At 39.8% G+C, this 23452-nt stretch overlaps 1 protein-coding gene and 1 long non-coding RNA gene across 6 annotated transcripts in view; one reads left to right on the top strand and one right to left on the bottom strand.

The window, feature by feature from the left end:
• The first annotated feature begins 623 nt into the window (after positions 1-623).
• The window catches only part of gsna (gelsolin a), a 30544-nt gene continuing 7715 nt past the window's right edge, over positions 624-23452 (top strand). Inside the window, exons 1-11 of one of the 4 annotated variants that reach the window (XM_008288348.1) lie at positions 624-1160; positions 11286-11489; positions 15462-15616; positions 16970-17131; positions 17243-17392; positions 17474-17563; positions 18851-18983; positions 19733-20037; positions 20762-20895; positions 21946-22036; positions 22231-22257. In XM_008288348.1, coding sequence (XP_008286570.1) covers positions 11294-11489; positions 15462-15616; positions 16970-17131; positions 17243-17392; positions 17474-17563; positions 18851-18983; positions 19733-20037; positions 20762-20895; positions 21946-22036; positions 22231-22257 — 1443 coding nt within the window. In that variant the 5' untranslated portion in view covers positions 624-1160; positions 11286-11293. The remainder of the gene's footprint in view (positions 1161-11285; positions 11490-15461; positions 15617-16969; positions 17132-17242; positions 17393-17473; positions 17564-18850; positions 18984-19732; positions 20038-20761; positions 20896-21945; positions 22037-22230; positions 22258-23452) is intronic. The other 3 variants (XM_008288346.1, XM_008288347.1, XM_008288349.1) reach the window with 3 other exon arrangements.
• Positions 715-10222, bottom strand: LOC103362084 (uncharacterized). 2 transcript variants are annotated; one of them, XR_520438.1, is made up of 4 exons: positions 9968-10222; positions 6992-7788; positions 6728-6902; positions 715-1197 (listed from the first exon to the last, which is right to left on the bottom strand). It is a non-coding gene; the product is annotated as an uncharacterized LOC103362084 (long non-coding RNA). The 2 variants fall into 2 exon arrangements; XR_520439.1 differs by having other exon boundaries at positions 6992-7291; positions 9968-10196.

The raw sequence follows: 23452 nt of genomic DNA, 5'->3' as shown, positions 1-23452 counted from the left end.
ATAAGTACTACTTTTCAAATGTTGCTGTTTAAATTTATATAATACACTATAGTACTCGAGGTTATAGTACTATAATACTAGTGATAGTAGTATTGGAGGAGTAGTAGTAGTACTAGAAGTATTATTATTAATGTTAGTAGTAGTACTAGTGGTGGTAGTACAAATAGTAGATGTTATAGTACTAATGGTAGTAGGAGAACTAGTACTAATAGCATTGAAGGAGTATTAGCAGTACTGGTAGTAGTACAAGTAGTAGTTGTATTAATCATAGTAGTAAGAGTATCAGTAGTTATAGCACTAGTAGTACTAATGGTAGTAGTAGCAGCAGTGTTAATAGTAGTAGATGTAGTATTAGTGGCTGTACTACTAGTGGTAGTAGTAGTAGCAGCTGCAGTATCAGTGGTAGTAGTAGCAGTAGTAGTAGTGGTAGTACTACCAGTGGTAGTAGTAGTAGTAGCAGTACTAGTTGTAGAACTACCAGCAGTAGTATTACGTAAGAATGCACCATGGGTTTCTACTGCATGTGTTGAATCTGCGCATGCGCCCTGCACACTTTGCATTACCGTGATTGGAGCAGGTTTGTTGCGGATCCTGGAGCAGCTGAACCAGACAGCGGCAGTGTTGTTCTGTGAGCTCCTGAGTGGATGTCGTGGCCGGAAGTGCCCGTGGTGACTGGGAATAAATACACAAGCATTGCAAAGCAGAAAACACCTATAGATTTTTTTTATTTTATTTTTTAAATAAAACTGCAACAGAGAAACCAACACCTAAGCTCAGCACCTAAAGTCTAAATGAAAATAACACAGCAAATAAACCCAACAATATGGGACAAAAACACAATTTCTGTTTTTATGTCACACCAAAACAGGTATATAGTTTTATGACACAGTTAATATATAGGTAGATATATTGGTTGGTTGTGTAGGTAGGTGTTGTCCGCCCCTCTCTGCAGGCGGTGCAGCAGCAGCAGCAGCAGCAGCAGGGGAGGGTCATAGGGAGTGTCCCGGGCCACCAGCATAAACTGCGGCTCTGCGCTCCGCCGCTCCGCCGACTCGACGCCTCTCTGCTCCCGCTGCAGCTTGGAACCTCTCACCGCGGCTCACTCAGCTCCACGCCCGTCCGTCAGTCCGTCCGTCCCCGATCACAACCTCCGCTTTCAGGTAGGGCCCGACCCGCTTTACGCAGACACAATGCAGCCTGTGGCACAGATTACAGCACGGTAATTTAATGCCTCAGTCAAAGCCCGTTATTCCAGACTGGAACAACGGGTTCACTCTAAATAACACTGTAGAATCTTCTGCTTTTTGATTTGCTCTGACTTCCTTCTTTGTGAAGGACATTAAGAAAAAGAACCAAATTGAGCTTCTATTGGATTAAAGTGCTGCGCAAATCTTCCTTATAAGGGCAGCCAATAGAAACCCTGCATGATGTGGCCACAGACTTGCTCACGTTCTTTCACATCAAACTTCCCTGATGTGACACACAATAAACCCAAACAAACATTATGCAACAGGCTCAGTTTTGCAAAAAAAAGAGTCAGCTTGAGCATGTCAGATAAAAACTGTGAGATTCTCCGTCTGTGGTTGCTATAGAAACCATCAAATAGAGTTTCTGTTTTGAGTAAGTTAAGTCACAACATCCCGTTATGAGGCTGTTGAGTGTGTCAGACACCGTGCTGCTTGTGTGAGACACAGATATAGATAGACGTCTCCTAACCAATCAGAATGAGCCATGTCAGATCCTCACTTCAGACATTATGGGATGCCTGAATGCACCAGCTGTACTGCACCCCACTTCAGATTTATAAGCTCAAACAGCTATGTGCATGCATTATGAAGGGCCAAACTTGAGGAAGTGTCTGCACATCTTTGCATCCTCCATATTTAGAACAAGAAAAGTCTCTCTATTTACCACTTAAGCTGCTTTGTTTAGACTGAAATTTTTATAGAAAATACATCATCAAGGGAACATTTCCAGTTCGCCGTCAGCTTCAAAATCCAGAAAATCCCGATTTGGCTGCGATCGTTGCTTTACACGAAAGATGACAGCATGTCTTGTGTTATTTAAACTTAAACATAGGTTAAGTTTGCATCGCCAGTCTCTCGCGGTCAGGAAAGTCGTGCACTAAATCTCCTCCGTGTCCTCAAAAGCCGAGGCCGTGTGTCATTGTTTTGCTACAGCAGTAGTTTTACATGCGAGCACAAGAAAGACTAATTTGGTGGTTTGCAAGTCAAAAGATTTCTACATTCAATAAGAATGACTTTGTCGAAGTTCCCTGTAATCATTGTTTCAGCAGCTTAAATCTCCCCACTACACTTTCGAATACAGTCATGTGAAAAAAATAAGTTAATTCAATGAAAATTCTTGGCTTTTTTTAGGCACATTCGGACAAAAACAACTTGACTCTCTTTGAAATGGTGCCCACAACATTTATCCAACAGATGTAACATTCTTCTGCTGAAAGAAGTAACTACACCCCTGCTATCAGAAGCTAGCGTCGCCCCCTTTAGCAGAAATAACTTCTCGTAGGCGGTTTGCACACTCGTCCACCAGTGTCTGACATCAGCTCGTTGGAATTTTCGAGCACTTTTGTCCAAAATTCCTTCAGTTACGAGATGTTTGAGGGTTTGCTTCCATTTCAAATCTTCCTGCAACATTTAAATTGGATTCAAAGTCGGACTTTAACGAGGCCATTCTTCTATTTGAGCCATTCCGTGGTGGATTTTCTGCGTGTTTTAGGATCATTAACTTGTTAAAAGATCCCCTTCTGGCTTTCAGGCAAATGGCCTCACGTTACCTGCCAGCATTCTTTGATATGATGCAAAATGTTATAGGTGAATCAGTAACTGGAGCCTGCCCAGTCCCTGAGGCAGCAAACCAACCCCAAACCAGAACATTTCCACAGTTGGTGTGACATTCTGCTTTTGAAAAACAGTATTTGTTCTGCTGCGAGTGTGGCCAAACAGCTCTATCTTTGACTCGACAGATCACATTACCACTAAAGTCCTGATCTCTTCCTCTTCCTCAAAGTTTGTTTTTGCATATTTCTCATACAAGTCAAATTTGAACAATGTCCTTCTGACTCTGGATGCAGCACTTTTTCACCAACAGACTTTAATGCAGATCTTGTGATGAATTTTACGCTTCATAGAGACTTTCTTTTTGCATCAAGCAGTCTGCTTGTTGGCTGAGTTTGCTTTGACAAACTGGTAAAATTACATGTTTGAAATCATTTGGAGATCGTCTTTAAACACCCTTTCGGACTCAAAAGCATCCACTAGCTTTATTCTGAAGGCCTTGAGAATTCCTTCACTCTTCCTGCATGTCAGAGGTTAAAATAAGATCCCCGAGGAGGTTCTAATCATTGGTACATAATCTGGAACCCATAATTTTAATTTAAGGATCTGAAGCTGTAATAACGTATTTACTGTTTCCATGTGGTTAATGACCACAAAACGTTAGTGTTTTGTGCCATTTCTTGGAGTATACCATCCTTATCTTTTGGCTCTACTGTTAGTGCGTTCAAATATGTTGTGAAAGTTGAGAGTATCCATGTAATAACCTTTTATCATACGACTGTACAGCATACCAAACACTGGCTAGAAATATTGAGATGTTTTTTGGCCTGTGCATCATCAAATCACTGATTGCTGTGGATTCAGCAAAGTTGGATACTTCAACCAATGGTGGCTAAACTTCACCAAACCTTAACAACAGAGGTGTTGGATCAGAAATCGCTCATTTGTGTCATTTTTTTGGACAGTTTCATTGGTTATTGTTGGGCGTGGCATTGGAACAAACCTCAAACATTGCTTTCTTTAGGCTGTAGCATCATCTCCATGGGACTAAAACTTCCAACGATGTATTTACTTTTTCCAAGTGGAATGAAAATGACCACATGGTATACTATAGGCTATAGACGCTACTATTTATGTGTTGAAATATGTTGAAAAAGTTGCGAATTTCCATGTAATAAACGTTTTTCACATGACTGTACAGCACATCTAACATTGCCTAGAAATCACCTTGACTTTGACCAAAAATGTCAAGATGTTTTCTGGCCTGTGCATCATCACATCACTACAAGTCTGTGACTTCGGCAAAGTTGGATTCTTCTAACAATGGTGGCTAAACTTCACCAAACCTTAACAACAGAGGTGGTGGATCAGAAATCGCTCATTTGTGTGCTCATTTTTTGACAGTTTCATTGGTTATTGTTGGGCGTGGCATTGGAACAAACCTCGAATGATTGCTTTTTTTAGGCTGTAGCATCATCTCCATGGGACCAAAACTTCCACAACATCTATTGAAGCCCACGTTAATGGCCTAGTTAAGTGCGCAACCACAGCGATACGTTGCTCAAAATATTTACTGGCACTCTGAGAAGTTGGTGGGGTTTCTCTCAGACTTGAACATAGTCAGTGTTACTCCAGTTGTGTAAATAAGGCAACACCTCTTACTCAAAACACACATATGGTTTTGTAGTTGCCAACCAGGAAGGATGAGGTAATACTTTAGACACTCTGTAGATGCGTTGCAAGTAAAATCAGTCTAAGTTTACATGCTTGACTGGACTGATGCAGGCCAAAGAGTTGTGGCTGTTTCCTGGAAGTGTTTTCAGGTAAACTGTTCCTGAAATAACCTGTTCTTATCCTTTAATAACCACCCATATATCAGGGATGTTATTTACAAAGTCATAAACAGTCATTTGGATTCTCTTTGTCTTACACTGTGCAAACACATGAGAGGGGGAAGCAGAGTTTGTCCGGAGCGTTATCTGCCCTCAAGAGGCTGAGAGTGGCATGCATGGAGAAAATGAGTCATCAGAAAGCCCCCGTCCTGAAGGAGGAATCTCTTTCGAAAGAAACTCCATGACAAGCGTGCTGCTATATTGCAGCCCAGAAATCCCGATTTTCCACCGCTCTGAGCTTGTTTTTGAAGTGGGACATCAGCAGGCAAATCACAAGGGCTTAAGTACGGCGTTACTCCTCGTCGTATGAATCCCCTGTTGCTAGCTGAACAGTTTTCAGTGGGGCCTCGAGCAAAGGCAGACAACAAAAGAGAGGCTGGTGAAAAATGGGGGAGGGGACTGAACAACTGAGGCTGGAATGACGGACTCGGTGCATGTTTGTTTGGGGGGGTACAGGCTGGCTGCATGCCTCTGCAGCAGTGTGGGGTGGGCTGCAGACACCAGCTGCTTCCCCCTGTGAAGACATGCTGACCAACAGTCATGTGACCTGTTCTTATTTAAGCCTGTGGGTGTGTTGAGTCAAACAAACCAGCCCTCCTTGAGTCACTTTATCCGAAACGGGGCAGCCCAGGACATTAATGCTTGTTTCAGTCAGCTGCTGCACTCATAAAATCAACAAATATGATAAAGAACGTACTGTTTCCCAAACTACCCTCTAACCTTTACTCGTGTGTTTGTTATTTATCATCTACGCTTGTGGCAAGTTGTTAAAGTTTCAATACCGGCTTTGATTCTTGCATCCCCTCTGATGTTTGCTTTATTAAGTCAAAGACGAACAGATGCAGCTTTTCTCTCCATCAGATGAGAAGATCACAGTCTTTATTTATTTAACGCCGCAGAGGCTATGATTTTCAAAATAAGACGTTGCGCAGAAGTGGTATTTTTCACAAGTGAAATGTTTGTGAGTGTGGAAGAAAAATCTTTTCAGGAATTGTTAAGAAAATGCAGCTTTACTTTCAGATGTTGAGAAAACTAGTTATGCAGCTTGCTTTTTAACATTTACAGCAAGGAATGACTGGGATACACGTCGTAAAACTGACACCATCGCGCTAAATATTTGCGTAATGGACAGTTTTAAGCATCGTCCTGTATGTTTCCTACAGTGACAAGGTTTCAGATGAAGTCTTTACTGTACATTCATCTCTGTATTATTTAGCATCCTTTCGCTCTGATCTCTGCATGCCGGCGGTGTTCAGATTCCTGGGTGTGACGGTTCAAATTAAGGAATGGCTGCAGCATAATAAAGCAGAAGTTAATGATTTATTACCAGCTGCTTAACAATACAGTGCCATTGTATTTTGCCACCACAGTTGTTTTAGTTTCCCAAACATTTACGTAGTAATAGTTCTCTCCTACATGCTTTGTCACCAGATGGGAATATTGGATGCCAGCTTTGGTCACTCACATCATCAATGGTGAGGACATTAGCCTAGCTTAGCATAAAGACTGGAGGCAGGGGGAAACAGCTAGCCTGACTCTGTCCACAGATATGCAATTACCAGTCACTCTAAAAACACATCAGGTTGTTTAATCTTTAGCAGAAAGCTAATCTGAAACAAGAAATGTTAAAACAAGATGTCGTTCCAGACAATGTTCGTTTTGTGTTTTCTTACTGTTTCTTGAGTAACTAGTAACTGTGGTGTGAGAATAAATACAAAGAGTAAGTCCCAGTAAAAAGTTTGGACAGAAAGATGCTTTAGGTGCATATTTTAAAAGTTGGATTGCTGCTACCTAAGTCATAACCACCACAGCTAAAAACTAGCAAACACATAATAACCAAAAACTGCAGTTCCTCATATGGCCACTTGAGGCTGGTTCCAAAAGCGAGTGAATCCTCATAGACTCTCATGTTAAAATATCCAACTTTACAGCAGAAATAACCATGTTCACAGCTTGGTATGAAAGACTGTTTTGGTCTCTATAGCTAATTTCCCTGTTCATGAAAACTGTACAAGGGGTGATTTTTATATAACTCACCTGCTTAAAGTTATGCATAATTACAAACATGACCGTGAGATGTTTGTATGGCCCCCCTTGACCCGACGTCTTTGCTCATTGTTGGATTCGCCTGGAGTTAGGAAGAGTCAGGTGCTGCCAAGATGCTAACAGCTGGAGCCTCCACCCTGAGCTTTAAAACCACTAATTAGGAAACCTGTGGATGACATCAAAGAGGGTTTGTTCAGCTTTACATTAGCCGGTGCTGCTAACCAGCATTCTCAGCTCCGTCTCGTGTTTCCTTACCTGCAGACCAGCCAGGTTACTCGATGGTGTTCATCTAGCTCTCCGTTGAGTCTCTGATCATGCAGACAAACTTCAACTCCACCATCTTGGACTGCAGCTGGTGGCGATAGTCCTTGTTGTTCACTCCAGGAGACCTCACTCCCAAAGGAACCTGCGACACTGATTCATGTGCTGCTTCTCCAAGCTCATTGATTCTGCAGAGCAAAACAAGGGTGCTTCAAAGTCCACCCATTAGGAGACACTTCTTAGCTACAGCTCCAAACAGTGGAGATGGATTCCGGTCATGGGGCAGGAGACTACCTGGGGAGGGAGCAGAATGACATCAAGAGTCGCCACAACAGTGTCCTGAACTTTCCTTTATGAGGATATCCGCTGCAACTGATCTTTAAAAGTAAAACTGTTACATGTCGCACCTTTACGTCTTCATGCTAAGCTCGGCTTTTTGCATCCTGCATCCTGAAAGCGGTATCAGTCTCATCACAACTTTATTACAGTGGTCCAGTCCAGCTCTATAAAAAGGACAAATTCTCCAAATTTTTGAGCTGGTCCTCTGACTTTCAAACCTGACCTGAAGAATCCAGACAGCAAAAACAGTTCCCAGTATATACGTATGTCATATAAACCCCCTGACCCTACAGTACATCGTATCATTCTGTCTGTATACACTGAACATCATTAAGTGCTCCGGTGCAGCATTTCACTGTTACTGTTTAACGGGTTATTTGAAGTTCTTATCTTGACAATCGAGCCCACTGCGTCCGATTAGCAGGAACTTTTGCTGATGGTTCCTTGATTGGCTGTAGGAAAACAGACGGACTGAGGCTGACATAAACAACGATGCACTCGATGATCAAAGAAGAAGAAAACATCCACATTAGAAACAGTTTCTTCTTCACTGTTGTTATAAAGTTGCACCAAAAATCTCCACTTTTTATTCTTGAAAACTGCACTGGAACATTGGGAGTTACCACATTTCACTATTTTCATGACTCAGAACTTGATGTCTGACTACTTCCTTGTGAAAAATCAGTATGTAAACTATCATAAGACACCAAAACTTCCTCATAATCTAGCAGAGAACCCAGAAGTTGCTGGTGATATTCAATGTGACCAGTATTAGTTGATGACTAAACATAAATTAATCAGTTTTGCTTTTCTGTGTGTTCCTGGCGTTAACTTAAGTCGTCCTGTGTGGCTTCAGATGCTGCCACCCTCCTGTCTGACTTTTTTTAGTTTTCAAGCTTCTTCTTTTTGGAAACTCTACAAAGCTACTTTAGAATTGAACATTAAGGAATTTCCCTGCAGCCTCACTTGTTCTTTATTTAGCCAAATCTGGACGCACAAGCAGTATAATAGAATTTCAGATGGTGCACGACCTCATATGACTCCTGTTAAATGTTTATTTTGACTTTGTGTGCACGCTTTGTGTGAAGTCAGATGGAACTTTAAATATTCATAATCTGACCCCGAGAGCCACCTGAATGTTTAGTTCCCTTGTTGTGTCCGAAATCTACCAGCCAGCAACGGAAAAGTGACAAAATATGTCCATAACTTTGAGAGCTTTGCCTGTTAAAATAATTGTCGTCCAGATTTTCCATTTTGACTCGTTCCATCGCTGCAAAACACTGCGCACCGAGTCTGGCTGTTACATAAGAGAAGAGCTCAAATATGGAAAAAGGAACCCCACATTTGTTGGCCTGATCGGATTCTGAGCCACTTCCCTGTTTCAGGGTCGGCAGCAGATTCCTGCCATGTTTGTGGGCAGACGGTCGCTCAGAAGAATGGGCGATTCTTGCTGCAGTGTGGACGGTTAGTCATGCAAATTGAAAGGCAGCAGGTCCAAGCAGCATTCCTGTGGAAAAACTGGATTCTGTGTTCATTCTGAACTACGTGACCTCTAGTTTAAAAAAACACCTAAACTTGGGCTTTTTGGGAGGCTTATTAACCAACAGTAAAGACGCATTGATGGTCTGAATGTCTTGAGAGCATTTAAATGAGTGAGTAAGTGGAAGCATTTGACCGAAATGGACCATGAAGCTTTACAGAAACCCCTTTTACAGAGAAATCACTTCAGAGAAACTGTTTACACTCTAACTGTGGTGTTTACTCCCCTAACCAGCAGTTAATATGATGTTGGAGTCAGTGTGGGTTAAAATCTGCATCAGGATCTTTTGCATATTTTACCAAAGTGTTGCTTCATGATACCAACTGTGTAATCTGATGACAGGATCTTTCACTTAAGTGAAAACAGCAAAACAAAATGCAGATATAGTCCATTAGGAATAAGCACAGTCCTGAATTATTTCTTAAGGACATTATAATAAGTGTTTTCTTCAAAGTGCATCATAATCGGAGATCACTAAGTGAACTTTCTTTCAGTCTGGTGCTGAAACTTTTGCTAAAGCATCTTTTAAAGAACAGATATCACACCATCATCTTTATAATTCATCCAGTTAATCTATCCATTGACAGTCAAGCATGTCAGAGCAGCAGCTGTCTGGCTCGTTGTTCTTTCATTAACTGTTCTGCAAACACTTGCCAGACACCCGCAACAAAGACTCTAACAGGATGCTCGACTCCCATTTTAAACATCTCAAACATCCACACGTGCTACAGAGCAGCCAGCCGCTCATAGTCCAGCACAGACACCTACTTGAAACTCTTGATCAGGCGCCATGTGTTTCATGTGCTGTCAGATAGGACTGAAGTGCTTGATATATGTATGTGTGTGTGTGTGTGTGTGTGTGTGAGTGGACAGTTGTCTGACAGCTGATGTTCCTATTATCTGTTTATCTGAGTGCACATAGAACATGGCTGACATACTTTTGGCTAACGTCTGGCTACAAGAGGACATTTCTCTGATTAAACATCAGCAAAATTCTGGAGAAATATTGGATTCATATGATTTTGGCATCAAGGCAGTGGAGTTATTTAGATTTTACAGGCATTTAACAGGACTAAAATGCAGTTTCATACCTCTTAATGGGTGGAGTAGAAGTTCAGTTATCTTCACAGGTCGTCCAAAGTTTAGCTCAGCAATAAATCCTGCAGAAACAGACAAATGAATTTCGTTACTTAGCTTATATTGTTCAAGTGACAATGTACTGGTGACAAGATACCGCATGTGTGAGATTTGAGGAAGCACTTGGCGACAATGGGAGGGAACAAAAAAAACTCCACTTGTTTTAAATGATTGGAATTAGTATTTTTTTTAGATTTTAACAAGATCTGTAAACCCAAGACAAGTCATAACATGTGGAAAATTCAGTTTTGCTGCTAAAAGTTTAGAGTTTTTCTGATCTTAATGGACCAAGCAGAAGTTCTTCAAAGGGAGTCTGAAGTTTAGCTCAGTGAGGAATTTTGCAAAAACAGACATATCCATTTAGTTTAAGGTTACAGGCATTCAATAGGTCCTGCAAGTCCAAGTCAAGTCATAAAACTTTGCTAGAATGCAAAGTTTTGCAGCAAAAGGAGTCTGAAGTTCAGCTTAGCAATAAATCCTGCAAAAACAGACATATCCATTTAGTTCTTTAGCACATTATGTCAAGTGAAAATGCACTGTTTTATGTGTGACAACGTATGTGAGATTTGACGAAGCACTTGGCGACAAAATCCACTCATTAGTAAAATATTGGACTAATATGATTTTGGCATCACGGTGGTGGAGTTTTGGGGGGTTTTACAGGCATTTAACAAGATCCAAGTCAAGCCATAAAACTTAGAATATGCCTAAAAGATTTGAGTTTAACTGATCTGAATGGATGGAGCAGAAGTTCAGTTATCTTCAGAGGGAGTCTGAAGTTTAGCTCAGTGAGGAATTCTCCAGAAACAGATGTATTTATTTAGTTCTTGTACCTATACCTCGCCTGTTTTGTCAAGTAAAAATGCACTATTTTATGTGCGCATAAGAGAGATTTGCTCCATCTCCCTCCACTAGTGGGCGCATGCTGCTGTGTTTTTAAGTTAAAAAAGGTGGAAACTTATCAGTAAAGCAGCCGTCTGTGTTATGCATACACAGTGTTTCTCATAACAGTTATGACTGCGACTAAAGTCATAGCTGCCAGCGCTTCCTGTTGCAGGAAACACCCTGAGCACAGTGCACCAGTGACTCACTCTGCTCAGCATTAATGTCTAACTATATCCCCAAACTTTATCTTCGTATCCATGACAACAGCCTCGAGGGGAGTGGCCTCGGGAGCAAAAGCCTCCCAAACAGGGAGTCGCTGCTCGGCTCTCTGAAGGGTTCGTCGCAGCAGCAGCAGCACTCAATCTGCTCTGTGTGGTTCTTTCCCAGCAGGCAGGATGGCAGCGCAGCACCCACAGTTCGAGCTGGCCGGACAGCAGCCGGGCCTGCAGGTGTGGAGGGTGGAGAACTTCGACCTGGTGCCGGTTCCGGAGAACCTCCACGGGGGGTTTTACACCGGAGACGCCTACCTCATCCTCAACACCATCAAACAGCGCTCCGGGAACCTGCAGTTCGACCTCCACTTCTGGCTGGGTGAGTGCAGACAGACGGTGGCACCTGGGTGGAGGAAGAAATATTCAGATTGTAGAAATATGAAGAGTTCATTTGCAAAAACAGATAACTCCAATTTTGTAGATTTTCAGAAAACTTATTTTTTTTGTTGTTTGCTTGAGATGATATCAATCAAACTAAAGTTGAGTGGATTTGACTCAGTAGAAATGACAAAAATAGAGATAACTTAAGTTTGATATTTCCTCAGGTAGATGATGGAAAAGTGGGTTTTCTGAAGGTTTGTGAAGATGGAGTTATCTGTTTTTGCAAATTAACGCTTCATACGTTAATATACTGCATGAAACATCACACATAAGTAGAAGAACATCAGCGTGAGCAGCAAAATATGGTTAAAACCATTAAACTAGAGTTCTGGTTTGGTCTCTGTGATTGTTATAATAATATATGTGGTGTCCATTAGAGTATTAATAGTGAAGCAGCATGTTGCTGTTGCAGCTGCTGCACTTTGAACTACTTTATATTCAGGGACAGCAGATAAATCTGAGGGGTTGCTTAGATTTTTCTCTTCTTTCCTCCCAAGTTCTGCTGCACACAAGTTTTGATATTCGGTGAGATATTGCATCAATCATTAAAATAAACCTATGTCAGACAAATAGAAGGAAAAAAAATCGTTATTTTGAGGATGCAGTTTCTCTCTTTGGCAGTATTTAGATTCTTCAGTAAAAGCAGAAATACTCTATTACAAGTCACATTCCTTCATGAAAACTCTAATTTAAATGAAAGCACATGGTGAAAAAATATGAAGTAAAAGTGCAGTTTTGTTCCCTCTGACGGATACATTGTTGTATAAATCATTATTAGATTATTATTCATGAAGCATCAGTGCATCCGCAGCATGTTACTGTTGTAACTGCAGTAGATGGGTTTACTTTAAACTACTTTATATCAGGTTTTATATTCAGAAACTGTACCGGAGCCGTAACAATTCATCTAAAATGAGACTCTGCCTGCACACTTTTTTTTGGTAAGAAGTCCAGAATGTTGGAAACGACTGGTTTAATCTTTGTGTTGCATTTTTAAAGCGTGTTATATTATTCGTCGTGAAAAATATTCTAATAAATAGAAACCACAACTGTCAGAGGGAAATATTTAAGTGGCATAAAATGGAAATATTCAAGTAAAGTACAAGTGGTGAAGCATAATACTTGAGTAAATGTACTTGGTTACTTTCCACCACTGTGCTGTGTTTCTACAGAGAAACATGTGAAGAGTAAAAGGAAAATATGACTTGTCTTTATATTTGAAGGTGGATTTGAGTTGGATGCTATTTTGTGGTTTTTCTCTTTTGAAAAAAATCAAAACTGTCAACATAAAATCAGCGTTAAACGTGCAAACTGTTCACAAAAACACATAAAAATGACAACATCTTAGTCATAATCTGATACTACATTTAAATAACTTTTAAAGCAACGAGAGAGAAACGTTTCTGGATGCATTTGCTCCATTTTTTTCTTGTTTCCATGCACGTGGCAAAACCCAGAGTGGATGATCTCAGTTTTCCAGGGCAGCTCCGGTCCTGTTTGACCTACAGGGCAGACGAGGTTCCTACGACGTTATTCCACTGGACAGAGTTGCTGCGCTGCAATATTTACTGCAGATGTTGAAACAGTGAGTCAGGTGATGAAGGCTCGCCGAGCAGCGCGGTCGTAAATGTCAAACGGCTCAGTGGTGAGCAAATTCAGCAGATGATTCTACGACAACGAGGAAAACGCTACGACTTCTGAAGATACAGTTGAATTTCAGACATCTTTAAGGCGGGTTTAAGATGAGTAGAAGCAGCAATGTCAGTAAAAAATCTCTACTTTCTGGCATAAATTAGAAGTCGCTCTTATTTGCAACTGGGTCAGAACGCAGCAGTTTAGCTTCATACTGGTTTTAACAGGCGACCTCAGTCCTGACTTCTCTCCACTGGCTCCCTGTTTGATTTTTATATTCTACCTTTAAAGCTAGAAAAGCCAGAAACCAGCTCCCAGCTTTAGATCCTCATGTGGAGCTTTTCTGGCTGTTTTAAATGTAACCGTGGTTTTGCCATCAGGACCCTTCAGCTTTAAAATGAGCAGAAACAGCTCATGACTTCTTTTAAATCCGTCTTTTTTTTTGCCTTTATTCGAAAATAAAAGCAATCTACAGTGCACATTTAAAAAGTCTCTGAACGATATCGATTTTTTTGTGTACATACACAAAAATGTATCTCTAATAATTGGAAAAATCTGTGCAGTATCACTATTTTCCTACATATCGAATAATCCTGTTGACAGGACTCAGGTTTAGGATCCAAACGCAAGACTCAAAAGTGGAAGTGAACAAAAATATGCATTCACAAAAAGTAAAATACAACACAAAAACTCATCAGAGCTAGAAAACCTCTCTTCAAGTCCAAAAAAACATGCAAACAATAAATCACAGCGAAGGATCACTTAGCTGGGAGCTTTGGATGGACAAGACGGCACAGGAACGGTCCATGAACATCATACACTGGTACAGGACAAAGGGAGATGCAAACATTAAATACACACATGTGGTAATGGGGAAGAGCTAGACACAATTAGGGCAGAGAACAATCAGGATGACAAAACAGCAACAGGAAGTAGAGCCCACAAAAATCACATGAAGATGAGGCGACAAAATAAAAGCTGCCAACAGAAACAGGAAGACGAGACAGAAACAAAAGTTTAACTTGACCCCAGAGTGAACCATGACACCAGTATGACATCGTTACTGTCCTCATTTAGTGAAATCTGTGAATTTCTATGAGTAAAATGATCTGTACGATATCAACAGTGTTTTTTCTTTTTCTTTCTTTTTGATGTCCTTACATTTGTCCAGTTTATCCAGTTGCTGCTGTAAAACTGCAGATCCTCCCGATCTGAGCTTATCTCATCCTCTATGCGTTCATTTAAGTTGACATTTAGTGTTTTGCACTTCTGCAGCTTTTATCTCCTTATTTTCTTTAACTTCATTTTACTTTTTAAGCTTAATTTAACCTTGTTTTTATTTCTGGTTATTATTTGTAAAGGTGCGAACTAACTAACTAAGTAAGTAAGTAAGTAAGTAACTAAATAAATGAATAAATAAATGATAAAATAAATATAAAATAAATATATCATATATAACAATAAATAACAACAACAATAATGATAGTAGTAGTATCATTATTACTACTACTACTACTACTACTACTACTAATAATAATAATAATAATAGTATTAAAAGTTATCAGTAAAAATGTATTAAAGTTTCAAAAGTTAAACTATTTATTCAGAATTTGTGGATGTTGTCACCACTGAGTGACCTGATACATCCACATGGAAGCAACATTTGCACATTTCCACTTTTTTACTTTTGTTTATTGATTTAATGCTTATCAAATTTTAAAACATTACTTCACTGCATTAAATGGGAAAGAAAAATAACCCTAAATTAGAATACTATGTGCATTATGAAGCATGAAAAATAAAAACAGAGCTATTATACACAAACTGTCTTTGTTTGTAAAATGTGAATCTGCAGTTTTTACCCTAAAATTAAAATTCCAGTTGGTGTCTTTATTTTAAGTTAAAGTAACGAATCAGATTTGCGTTTTGGACATATTTGGAGTATTTGCAGGTGAGGAAGGCGTCTGACTGGGTCAGTCTTTAGAAAGCAGAACCAGGTCTGCGTCTCTTTATTGATTTCATCTGGTGTCAGTCGGCCTCATCGATCGTGGAAACCGATAAACAGGAACTGATGTAATCCTGCCTCATGCTGACGGCCGACACGGTGCCACCACAAATAGAATCATGTATGAAAGTGTGTCGGGCGTCGTTCCCACATATCGACCTGGACTCTCCGGCTCGCTTCGTCACAACTCAGAGTGTGAGTCTGCGGTACAGGACGATGAGCTGAGAGATAACAGGATTAACATGGAGCTGGTCTGTGGTTCCTTCTTCACAGGTGACTTCTGCACCCAGGATGAGAGCGGCTCAGCAGCCATCTTTACGGTCCAGATGGACGACTTCCTGGGCGGGAAACCCATCCAGTACCGGGAGGTGCAGGGACACGAGTCCAAAACCTTCCTGGGCTACTTCAAGTCGGGGATCAAATACATGGTAAGACGTCACATTTGCAGCAGGAACCACAGTGTTAAGGGTCATTTTGGGCTTTTTTCAACTCAAAGCGGGAAAACATTATGTGAAAAATGGGATTTCTTGTTCTTATAAAGTTTCGTTTCACATTTTCTCACTGTAACACAGAAAACCCAGTTATTTTGTTGACCAGTTTTCCTGTTTCTACTAAAACATTACATTTTTTAAGAATATTAAAATACCATCTTTCTCTCTCAGCATCTGTTTATTTTGGTATTTCTGCTCAACTATCTCTGATTTGCCTAAAACATCCATAGCAATAGATATAGATATTTGTTAAGATATGTGAGAAAATGTGGCTTGATATGTTGAATACTTTTCAAGTTAAGTGCTTTTTGTCTAAATTGCCTCTCGACCCACTTTCAGCATGTTTTTTTTGGAATATTAAAGTTTAAGGCTGTTTAAACAATAATATTTTAGGAATTATTAAAGATTAAAAAAACAGATACTTTCACTGTTATACTGTTAAACAACCCTTGGACTGAAACAAAAGCACTTCATGCACATTTAAATCAGCTAAAACAAAGAAAAATCCTGATTTATCACTGCAAAAAGCACAATTTCGTGGACTTTTGTCTTAGATAAGACCTTAAATGGAGCTCTGCAAAGTACAATTTTAACTAAAGGCAATAATAAAAGACTTTGTAGGTATTTTAGGATGATAAAAGTACAAATAAAGAGAAAAAAATGTATTACAAAGTAGAACGCAATATAACCTATTTTTAAATCTAAAATATATTTTAAGGACAATTTCTGCTCAACCTTCTCTGATTTAGCTGAAAATTGTACAGCATAAAATATCAATATTTATAAAGATATTCGTGAAATTTTAGCTTGATGTATAAATACTTATAAAGTTAAATGTTTTTTAAATCGCCTGTTGACCCACTTTCAGCACTTTTTTCACACGTTGAAACTTGAGGCTGTTTGAACAACAATATCTCAGGAACTATTAAAGATAAAAACATGACTTTTTCTCTGTTATTTCTCATCATGTCACTGATTCAGAATCTGTAATATTGGACAAGTAGATTCAATTGTCCCTGATTATGAGTTGAAATATTTTTTAGAAAATAGGCCGTCACCTCTGAGCAGAAGTTGACGACAGATGTTTTCTGAACCACATGTAGCTGCATGTCAGATAATGGTAAAGTCAACTTATGGTCGTGGGAAGTTTTACAATTATTAAGCGTTAGTAGATTTTGTGACATTAAAACATTGTTATTTTGAGGGTCTGAACGTCCCAATATACCAGTTAAAACAAAGACTTCCCTTTTTTTTAGCAGTATTTTTTAAAACGTGACCTTTATGTTCCAGAAAGGAGGCGTTGCGTCTGGGTTCAAGCACGTCGTCACCAACGAGGTGCAGGTCCAGCGGGTGTTTCAGGTCAAAGGCCGGCGTGTCGTCAGGGCAACGGAGGTGCCGGTCAGCTGGGACAGCTTCAACCAGGGAGACTGCTTCATCCTGGACCTGGGAGATGTGAGACTTTCACTAGAGATGCATCATAATGTGCATCATTTAGCAAACTGAAGCAGTGACAGTGACAAGCAAAGTGTTTTGTGACCTCCCCTCGTTGCTCTCGCTGCTCAGGAGATCTACCAGTGGTGCGGCTCCCAGAGCAACCGCTTCGAGAAGCTGAAGGCGACTCAGGTGGCCAAGGGTATCCGTGACAACGAGCGCAGCGGCAGGGCTCGGGTCTACGTCAGCGATGAGGGGATGGAGAGGGAGAAGATGCTGGAGGTGAGAGTCGTGCTCAAAGTTGAACCGATTTTGCTGCAGCAGCTTTTTAAAAAAAATTTAAATCATCACGTCTGTTTTCAGGTTTTAGGTCCCAAACCGGACCTGCCTGCTGGAGCCTCCGACGACATCAAAGCCGATGCTGCCAACAGGAAGAGGGCCAAACTGTACAAGGTACGTCTGCTGGAACAGCTGTAATATGTCTGAAATCTAAATAGTGTTAAATATTGATATTTATAAAGAAATCTGTTTAATTTTATCTTGATATATGAAATACTTTCCGAGACAAACATTTTTTTTTTAAATTGTCACATTGAAATTTCAGACTCTGGACGACAATATCTCATAAAATATCAAAGATCAAAGCCTGAAATTTTGACTTTTATTTCTCATCATGTCATTGATTCAGAATCTGCAGCCTGGGACAGTAGACTAAATAATTTAATTGTTGAGAAATTAAAAAAAGAGAAACCTAGAATTTAGAGATAAGTGTTGGGATGGTTTTGGGAAATCTGACCATTTTAGGCATTTATTAAAAAATAAATAAATAAAAAAATGATTAGAAAGAGTAAAAAAGAACCTTGTTTGAAGTTAGCGGTCTCTGTCAACAGTCTTACAGATGTTTCGTTATCATTCTGGTACATAAGATAATGCTTTTTGGGGCTCTGGGATTCTCTCATTGGAGTGTCATCAGTGGCTTCTGTGAAAAATTAAGCAAGAAATGAAGCGCATGTTGTAGTTTTGTCTTTATTTTCTTATGTAATATGTATATTGTTATAAAGAATTACTTTTTTAACTTAACATAAAAGTAGGTTACTGAATTTTTTTTTAATCAGTTTTGTTCACTGAAGACCATTATTTTTGTTTGTATTATAAATATATAGTTTTGCTGTTTCAATTTAGTGCAGTCTGTAGAAAACTATACAAAAACAGCAGTAAAAGCACTGCTCTGTGGTTTTTACTCTACATACAGACACTGTAATGTACTGTAATGCTAATAAACATTATTAATTGCAAAAACAGAAATACAACCTGAAGTAAAAATGGAGGTGAAAATCTGAGAGATGTTTAAGAGAAGGAAGAAACAGGAGTTGGAAAAATGTTTTAACCTGTTTTTAGAAAAAAAAAAAAAAAGAGTAAATTTTTCTGTGAAAATCTAAAAGAACGAAAATAAAAATAAAAAATCCCCAAAAATAATAGACTTCATCTGCGCTAACAGAAAACCTTTAAATACAATTCTTATTTTTTAAAAAAAAGAAGAGGTAAAATGTTGGGATTTTGTATAACAGCCTTGTTAAAGTCACAGTTTGATTCTTTGTCATTTTAGGGATGTTATGGGATGTTACATTTGGCAGCCTGGAAAGTCCTGGAGGAGGCAGTGCAGTGTTTTGGTTTCACAAACAGTCACACCTCATGCCTCTACCTGACATCTCTCTTCTTCTTCTCCATCTTCTCCTGCAGGTGTCCAACGCCAGCGGAGGAATGACCATCGCTCTGGTGGCAGCAGAGAACCCGTTCGCTCAGAGCGCACTGGAGTCCGGCGACTGCTTCATCCTGGACCACGGGTCGGACGGCAAGATCTTCGTCTGGAAAGGTCAGTGCAGGAAGGATTAAGTGTACATTCATGTAGCCCAGCTAGTGGTTTCTAGTGACTGTTTGTGCTAAGCTAAGCTAACTGGCTATAGACACAAGAGCTGCATCAATCTACTTATGTTGGTTTTTAAGTGCATTTCAGAAAAAAAGTCTTTCTTCAGATGTTAACAATATTATTTGTAATTCATCTAATATGAACTGTCATATCTCCAATTTTGTTGAAAAAAACTCTAAAAATTCAACTTAATCATGTATTTATATGTTGTAATGCAACAAACACGATGAAACTTTTGCTCATAGTTGCAAAAAATTACAACTTTCCGCAGAAATTAATGCTTAATGCACCCAGAAGAATTATTTATACCACCAGAGATAATCATAATAATAATTTATTGAATTTCCCTTCTGGGATAAATAAAGTATTTTTCATTTCATTTCATTTCATAATAATAATAATAAACTTTATTTATATTGCACTTGTTACAAAGACACGTTACAAAGAGCTTCACATTGGCAGCAAATAACTCATAAAGCTTAAAGGCAGGAAAACTGATTTCCATAAAAACCAATGCAGGGTAGGAAACGTTAAAAGATAATAAATGAAATAAAGAAATTAATCTCATGTAAAATCAAGAAAGGCTCTTCAGTAAAAGTAGGATTTAAGAAGAGATTTTAAAGACATTCTGATGATTTTCTTTTAGAGTTTTATTGAATCCTGACTTCAATATTCCAACCTTCTCGTCTCTTCAGGCAAAGACGCCAACATGGACGAGCGAAAGGCGGCGATGAAGGCGGCGGACGAGTTCATCAAGAAGATGGGCTACCCCAAGCACACGTCGGTGCAGATCCTGCCGGAGATGGGCGAGACGCCGCTCTTCAAGCAGTTCTTCAAGAACTGGCGGGACAAGGACCAGACGGTGGGGCTGGGCGTCGCCTACATCGCCAACAGCATCGCCAAGATCGAGAAGGTGCCCTTCGACGCCGCCACCCTCCACGAGTCGTCGGCCATGGCGGCCCAGCACGGCATGGTGGACGACGGCAGCGGCGAGAAGCAGGTGAGAGGCTCAGAGTTAAAGTACTGCATCAGACAAATGGGAAAATTAGAAAAGATTTCCTCAGTTTTCGCAAATTTCTTGATGCTCACTTGAGGTGATTTTTGAGTTTTGCATGTAAAGGGAGTTGGAAACACCTTTTGTGAATAAGTTGCAAACATTTCACTAACTAAAAAGAGGTTTCTGGAGGATTTATTTATTATTTTGTAGTTAGGTGTAGGTCTAACTGACACTTCACATCTGCATTAATAGTTTGTTTTACTACGTTTATTATATATGTATATATTTTTGCTTTATTTTTTATTTGTATTTTATTAATTGTGTGGACTTCAAAACATAGAGAAGCCATTATTTGAAGCGTATCACAGGTCATTTAAAAAAATTTTCATCACTAACTATTCATCAGAAAACATACTGAAGAAATATTTTGCGTTCTAGTTTTTTTTTTGTATTAAATATGAAGATATTAATTCAGCTTCTGGTTGCACAAATTTCTGCCCATATTTGCTTGACAATTTTAGAGAATCATGATTTATGACGATGACCTGGAAGTGTCTCAGTGGCACTTTGGGAATTTACCAACTTTGTTCAATTCCAATTACAGCCTTAATTCCTCTGATAACCTTCTGAAGAGTTGTGCAGTATTCAAGAGTACATGCATGAATAGAAACCAGTTGGGGCCTGTTGTCATTACTGACTATGACTCTCTTTCTATCTTTCCCAATAGATCTGGCGTATTGAAGGATCCGACAAGGCCCCGGTGGATCCGTCCACGTATGGACAGTTCTACGGAGGAGACAGTTACATCATCCTGTACAACTACCAGCACGGCGGACGTCGTGGACACATCATCTACATGTGGTGAGGACACAAGAACAGTGTGACGTGAGTCAGTCTTAAAACTGGAGTGCAGGACTCGATGTCTTCACCTCATAGTGTGAAGTTCCTTGAGTTGATATATGTTGTGAATTGGTGCTATATTAATAAAATTAGATTAGTGCATCAGTAGCAGGAGTGGTGCTGCAAAATGAAGCCAATGCAGAAAACCTGCAGTTCCTGAAATGGCCACTAGATGCTTGTTTCAAAAGCAAGTCAACCTCCATAGAAGCCTATTTCAAAATGGCCACAAATAAACTCAATTACAGCCTGCTTCAAAAAAAGATGTTGGTCTCTAGAGCTGATTTTCTCCATTCATAACAACTGTAGAGGGTTTGAATGTTTATATAAGTCATCATTTAAATTGTATTAGGACTTTAACTTGTGCATAATTAAGGCTCATCTCAGCTCTACTTCTTTGATACATTTTGGATTAGCACACTTTAGGATGGGGGCATCCATCTTTATTTACAGTAAATGGTTTTATGTCACCCAGCAGTGACTGATTTAAAGCAGAGCAACCGAAGCAACGGAGATGGAGTTTAGTTGCAGCAACTCAGAGTAATATGTTGAAGCCAAAAACCTAGAAAGTGTCCAAGAAAAGCTTCTGACGTACCATATATAACAGAAATCTGATGCTTAGAGGAGGGATTACAGTCTGAAGAAACAACAGAGCTATCAACAGCGAAGGTACGCCACAAACAGTTTTAATGTCATTACTTTCACTGCCAGAAGGGGGAGACAAAAACTCCACACTGCAGGTTTAATAGCATGAATTTAACAAGTTAAATTAAGCAACTGGTGCAGAATCTAATAAAGCTAATCTAATCTAATGAATGCAGGTAAAAGCTGGAGGATTTGCTAAGTGGAAGATGAAGAGAGTATTGAAGCAAACAAATGAGCAAGTTTAGGAGTCAGAGCTCAGAGACAAAACGCTGATTCAAGAAGCTAATCTAATTGGATTGTGAGTGCAGGTGTTGTTCCACTTTTATGTTTGAATGCATGAATAAAAACCTAAATCCACCTTGTCTCCAGGCAGGGGATGGACTCCAGCCAGGATGAAATCGGGGCGTCTGCGATCCTCGGAGCTCAGCTGGACGAGGAGCTCGGCGGCGGTCCAGTGCAGGTACAACACATCGCTGCGTCCCGTCGTCTTCGTCCACGCTTGGTTTCATGAGCTTATATTCATTTTATCACCCGTATTATTAATGTCTGTCCTCCGGCGTCTGACTCAGCTCATCCTGTCTGACCTGTACATCCTCTTTTCCCTCCTGGTTTCCCTTCTGCTGCTGCTGCTGCTGCTGCTCCTTTCCTCTTTAGGTTGTTGGTGCTCCTATAACCACTCAGGTATTTTCCTTCCCTCCCTTCCTTCCTTCACTTTCCCTCCTCATCCTCCCACAGTGACTCCTATGATTTGTCCAGAGCCACAGACAAAAAGACAGACAGAAACGTCCCTTCTCTTGATTGTTTTTGGCTTTTTTGGCTCTTAATGATTTTGTGATAATGAGTTATGTCGAATTTACCGCGAAGCCATCTCAGGCAAACACAAACAGGACATTCCAGCGAGGATGTTAATGGGAGTCTCCCTCCCTCTTCCGTCGCCAACTCTGTCTGCTCACATAAATTAGCAGCCGCTGTTTCCAAACTCTGCTCTGATGTAACATTAATATAAGTCAGTCTGAGTGCTGGTGTCAGATCTGCACGAAAGAAAAGAGTCCATAGAAGTTGAGTAAAGTGGCTCTGAACTCATCCTGCACCTTCCTGTTGTGCTGCTGCATGACTCTGTGTGTGTGTGTGTGTGTGTGTGTGTTTGTGAATCCATCCGTTCAAACATCTGCAGCTGTGTTCTTTTTCCAGATGTTTCCCCTGCATTCATTTTCCTATTAGAGACCAGCTGCCTTGCAAATGTCACATCTGTCAAACTAAACTAATTCAGCCGGTTCATGCCGGGTGTCAACGGAACGTTATTTCATAGTTGATGGATTGTAGTACAGAAAACCGAGATACTGTGAGGAATATACACGTTTTTTTCTATAAAATCTGCCTTTTGTTTCACAAAAGAAGAAATTTTAAAGTTATCGAGGATGTTGCATTCAAACAAAATAGCAGATTATGCTAATAATTAGTAAATTAATACGAAAACTAGCTGCAAACTTTGAGATTTTGACTAGATTTTGGGTTGTTATCAACATACTGAGATCCAGAGAGCACCGATGGTACGTTTTTAGGTGTTTGTATTTATACTCAAGTATCTCCATACATTCAAGAGGGAAAAATTCAACTTTCTACTCCACTGCATCTGTCTGACAGCCTTAATTACTTATAAATTAATGATTTGACACAATGAATAAAATAACAAGCTTTTAAAATACAACACACGGCTAAAGATTAAACCAGTTGTCCACTTTTTTGGCTTCATACAAAAATAATGTGCATTCTGGGCCACATTTTAGACGACGTTAGTTGTTAGCAGCTCCAGCAGAAAGTGATGTTTTTCTTTAATTTGCAGTTTTTGTGTATAAAACTGAACATAAAGTAGCTC

The sequence above is a fragment of the Stegastes partitus genome, unplaced genomic scaffold, assembly GCF_000690725.1.
Source record: "Stegastes partitus isolate 25-593 unplaced genomic scaffold, Stegastes_partitus-1.0.2 Scaffold554, whole genome shotgun sequence".
Classification (NCBI taxonomy): domain Eukaryota; kingdom Metazoa; phylum Chordata; class Actinopteri; family Pomacentridae; genus Stegastes; species Stegastes partitus.
This window is presented reverse-complemented; position numbering and strand designations above follow the sequence as displayed.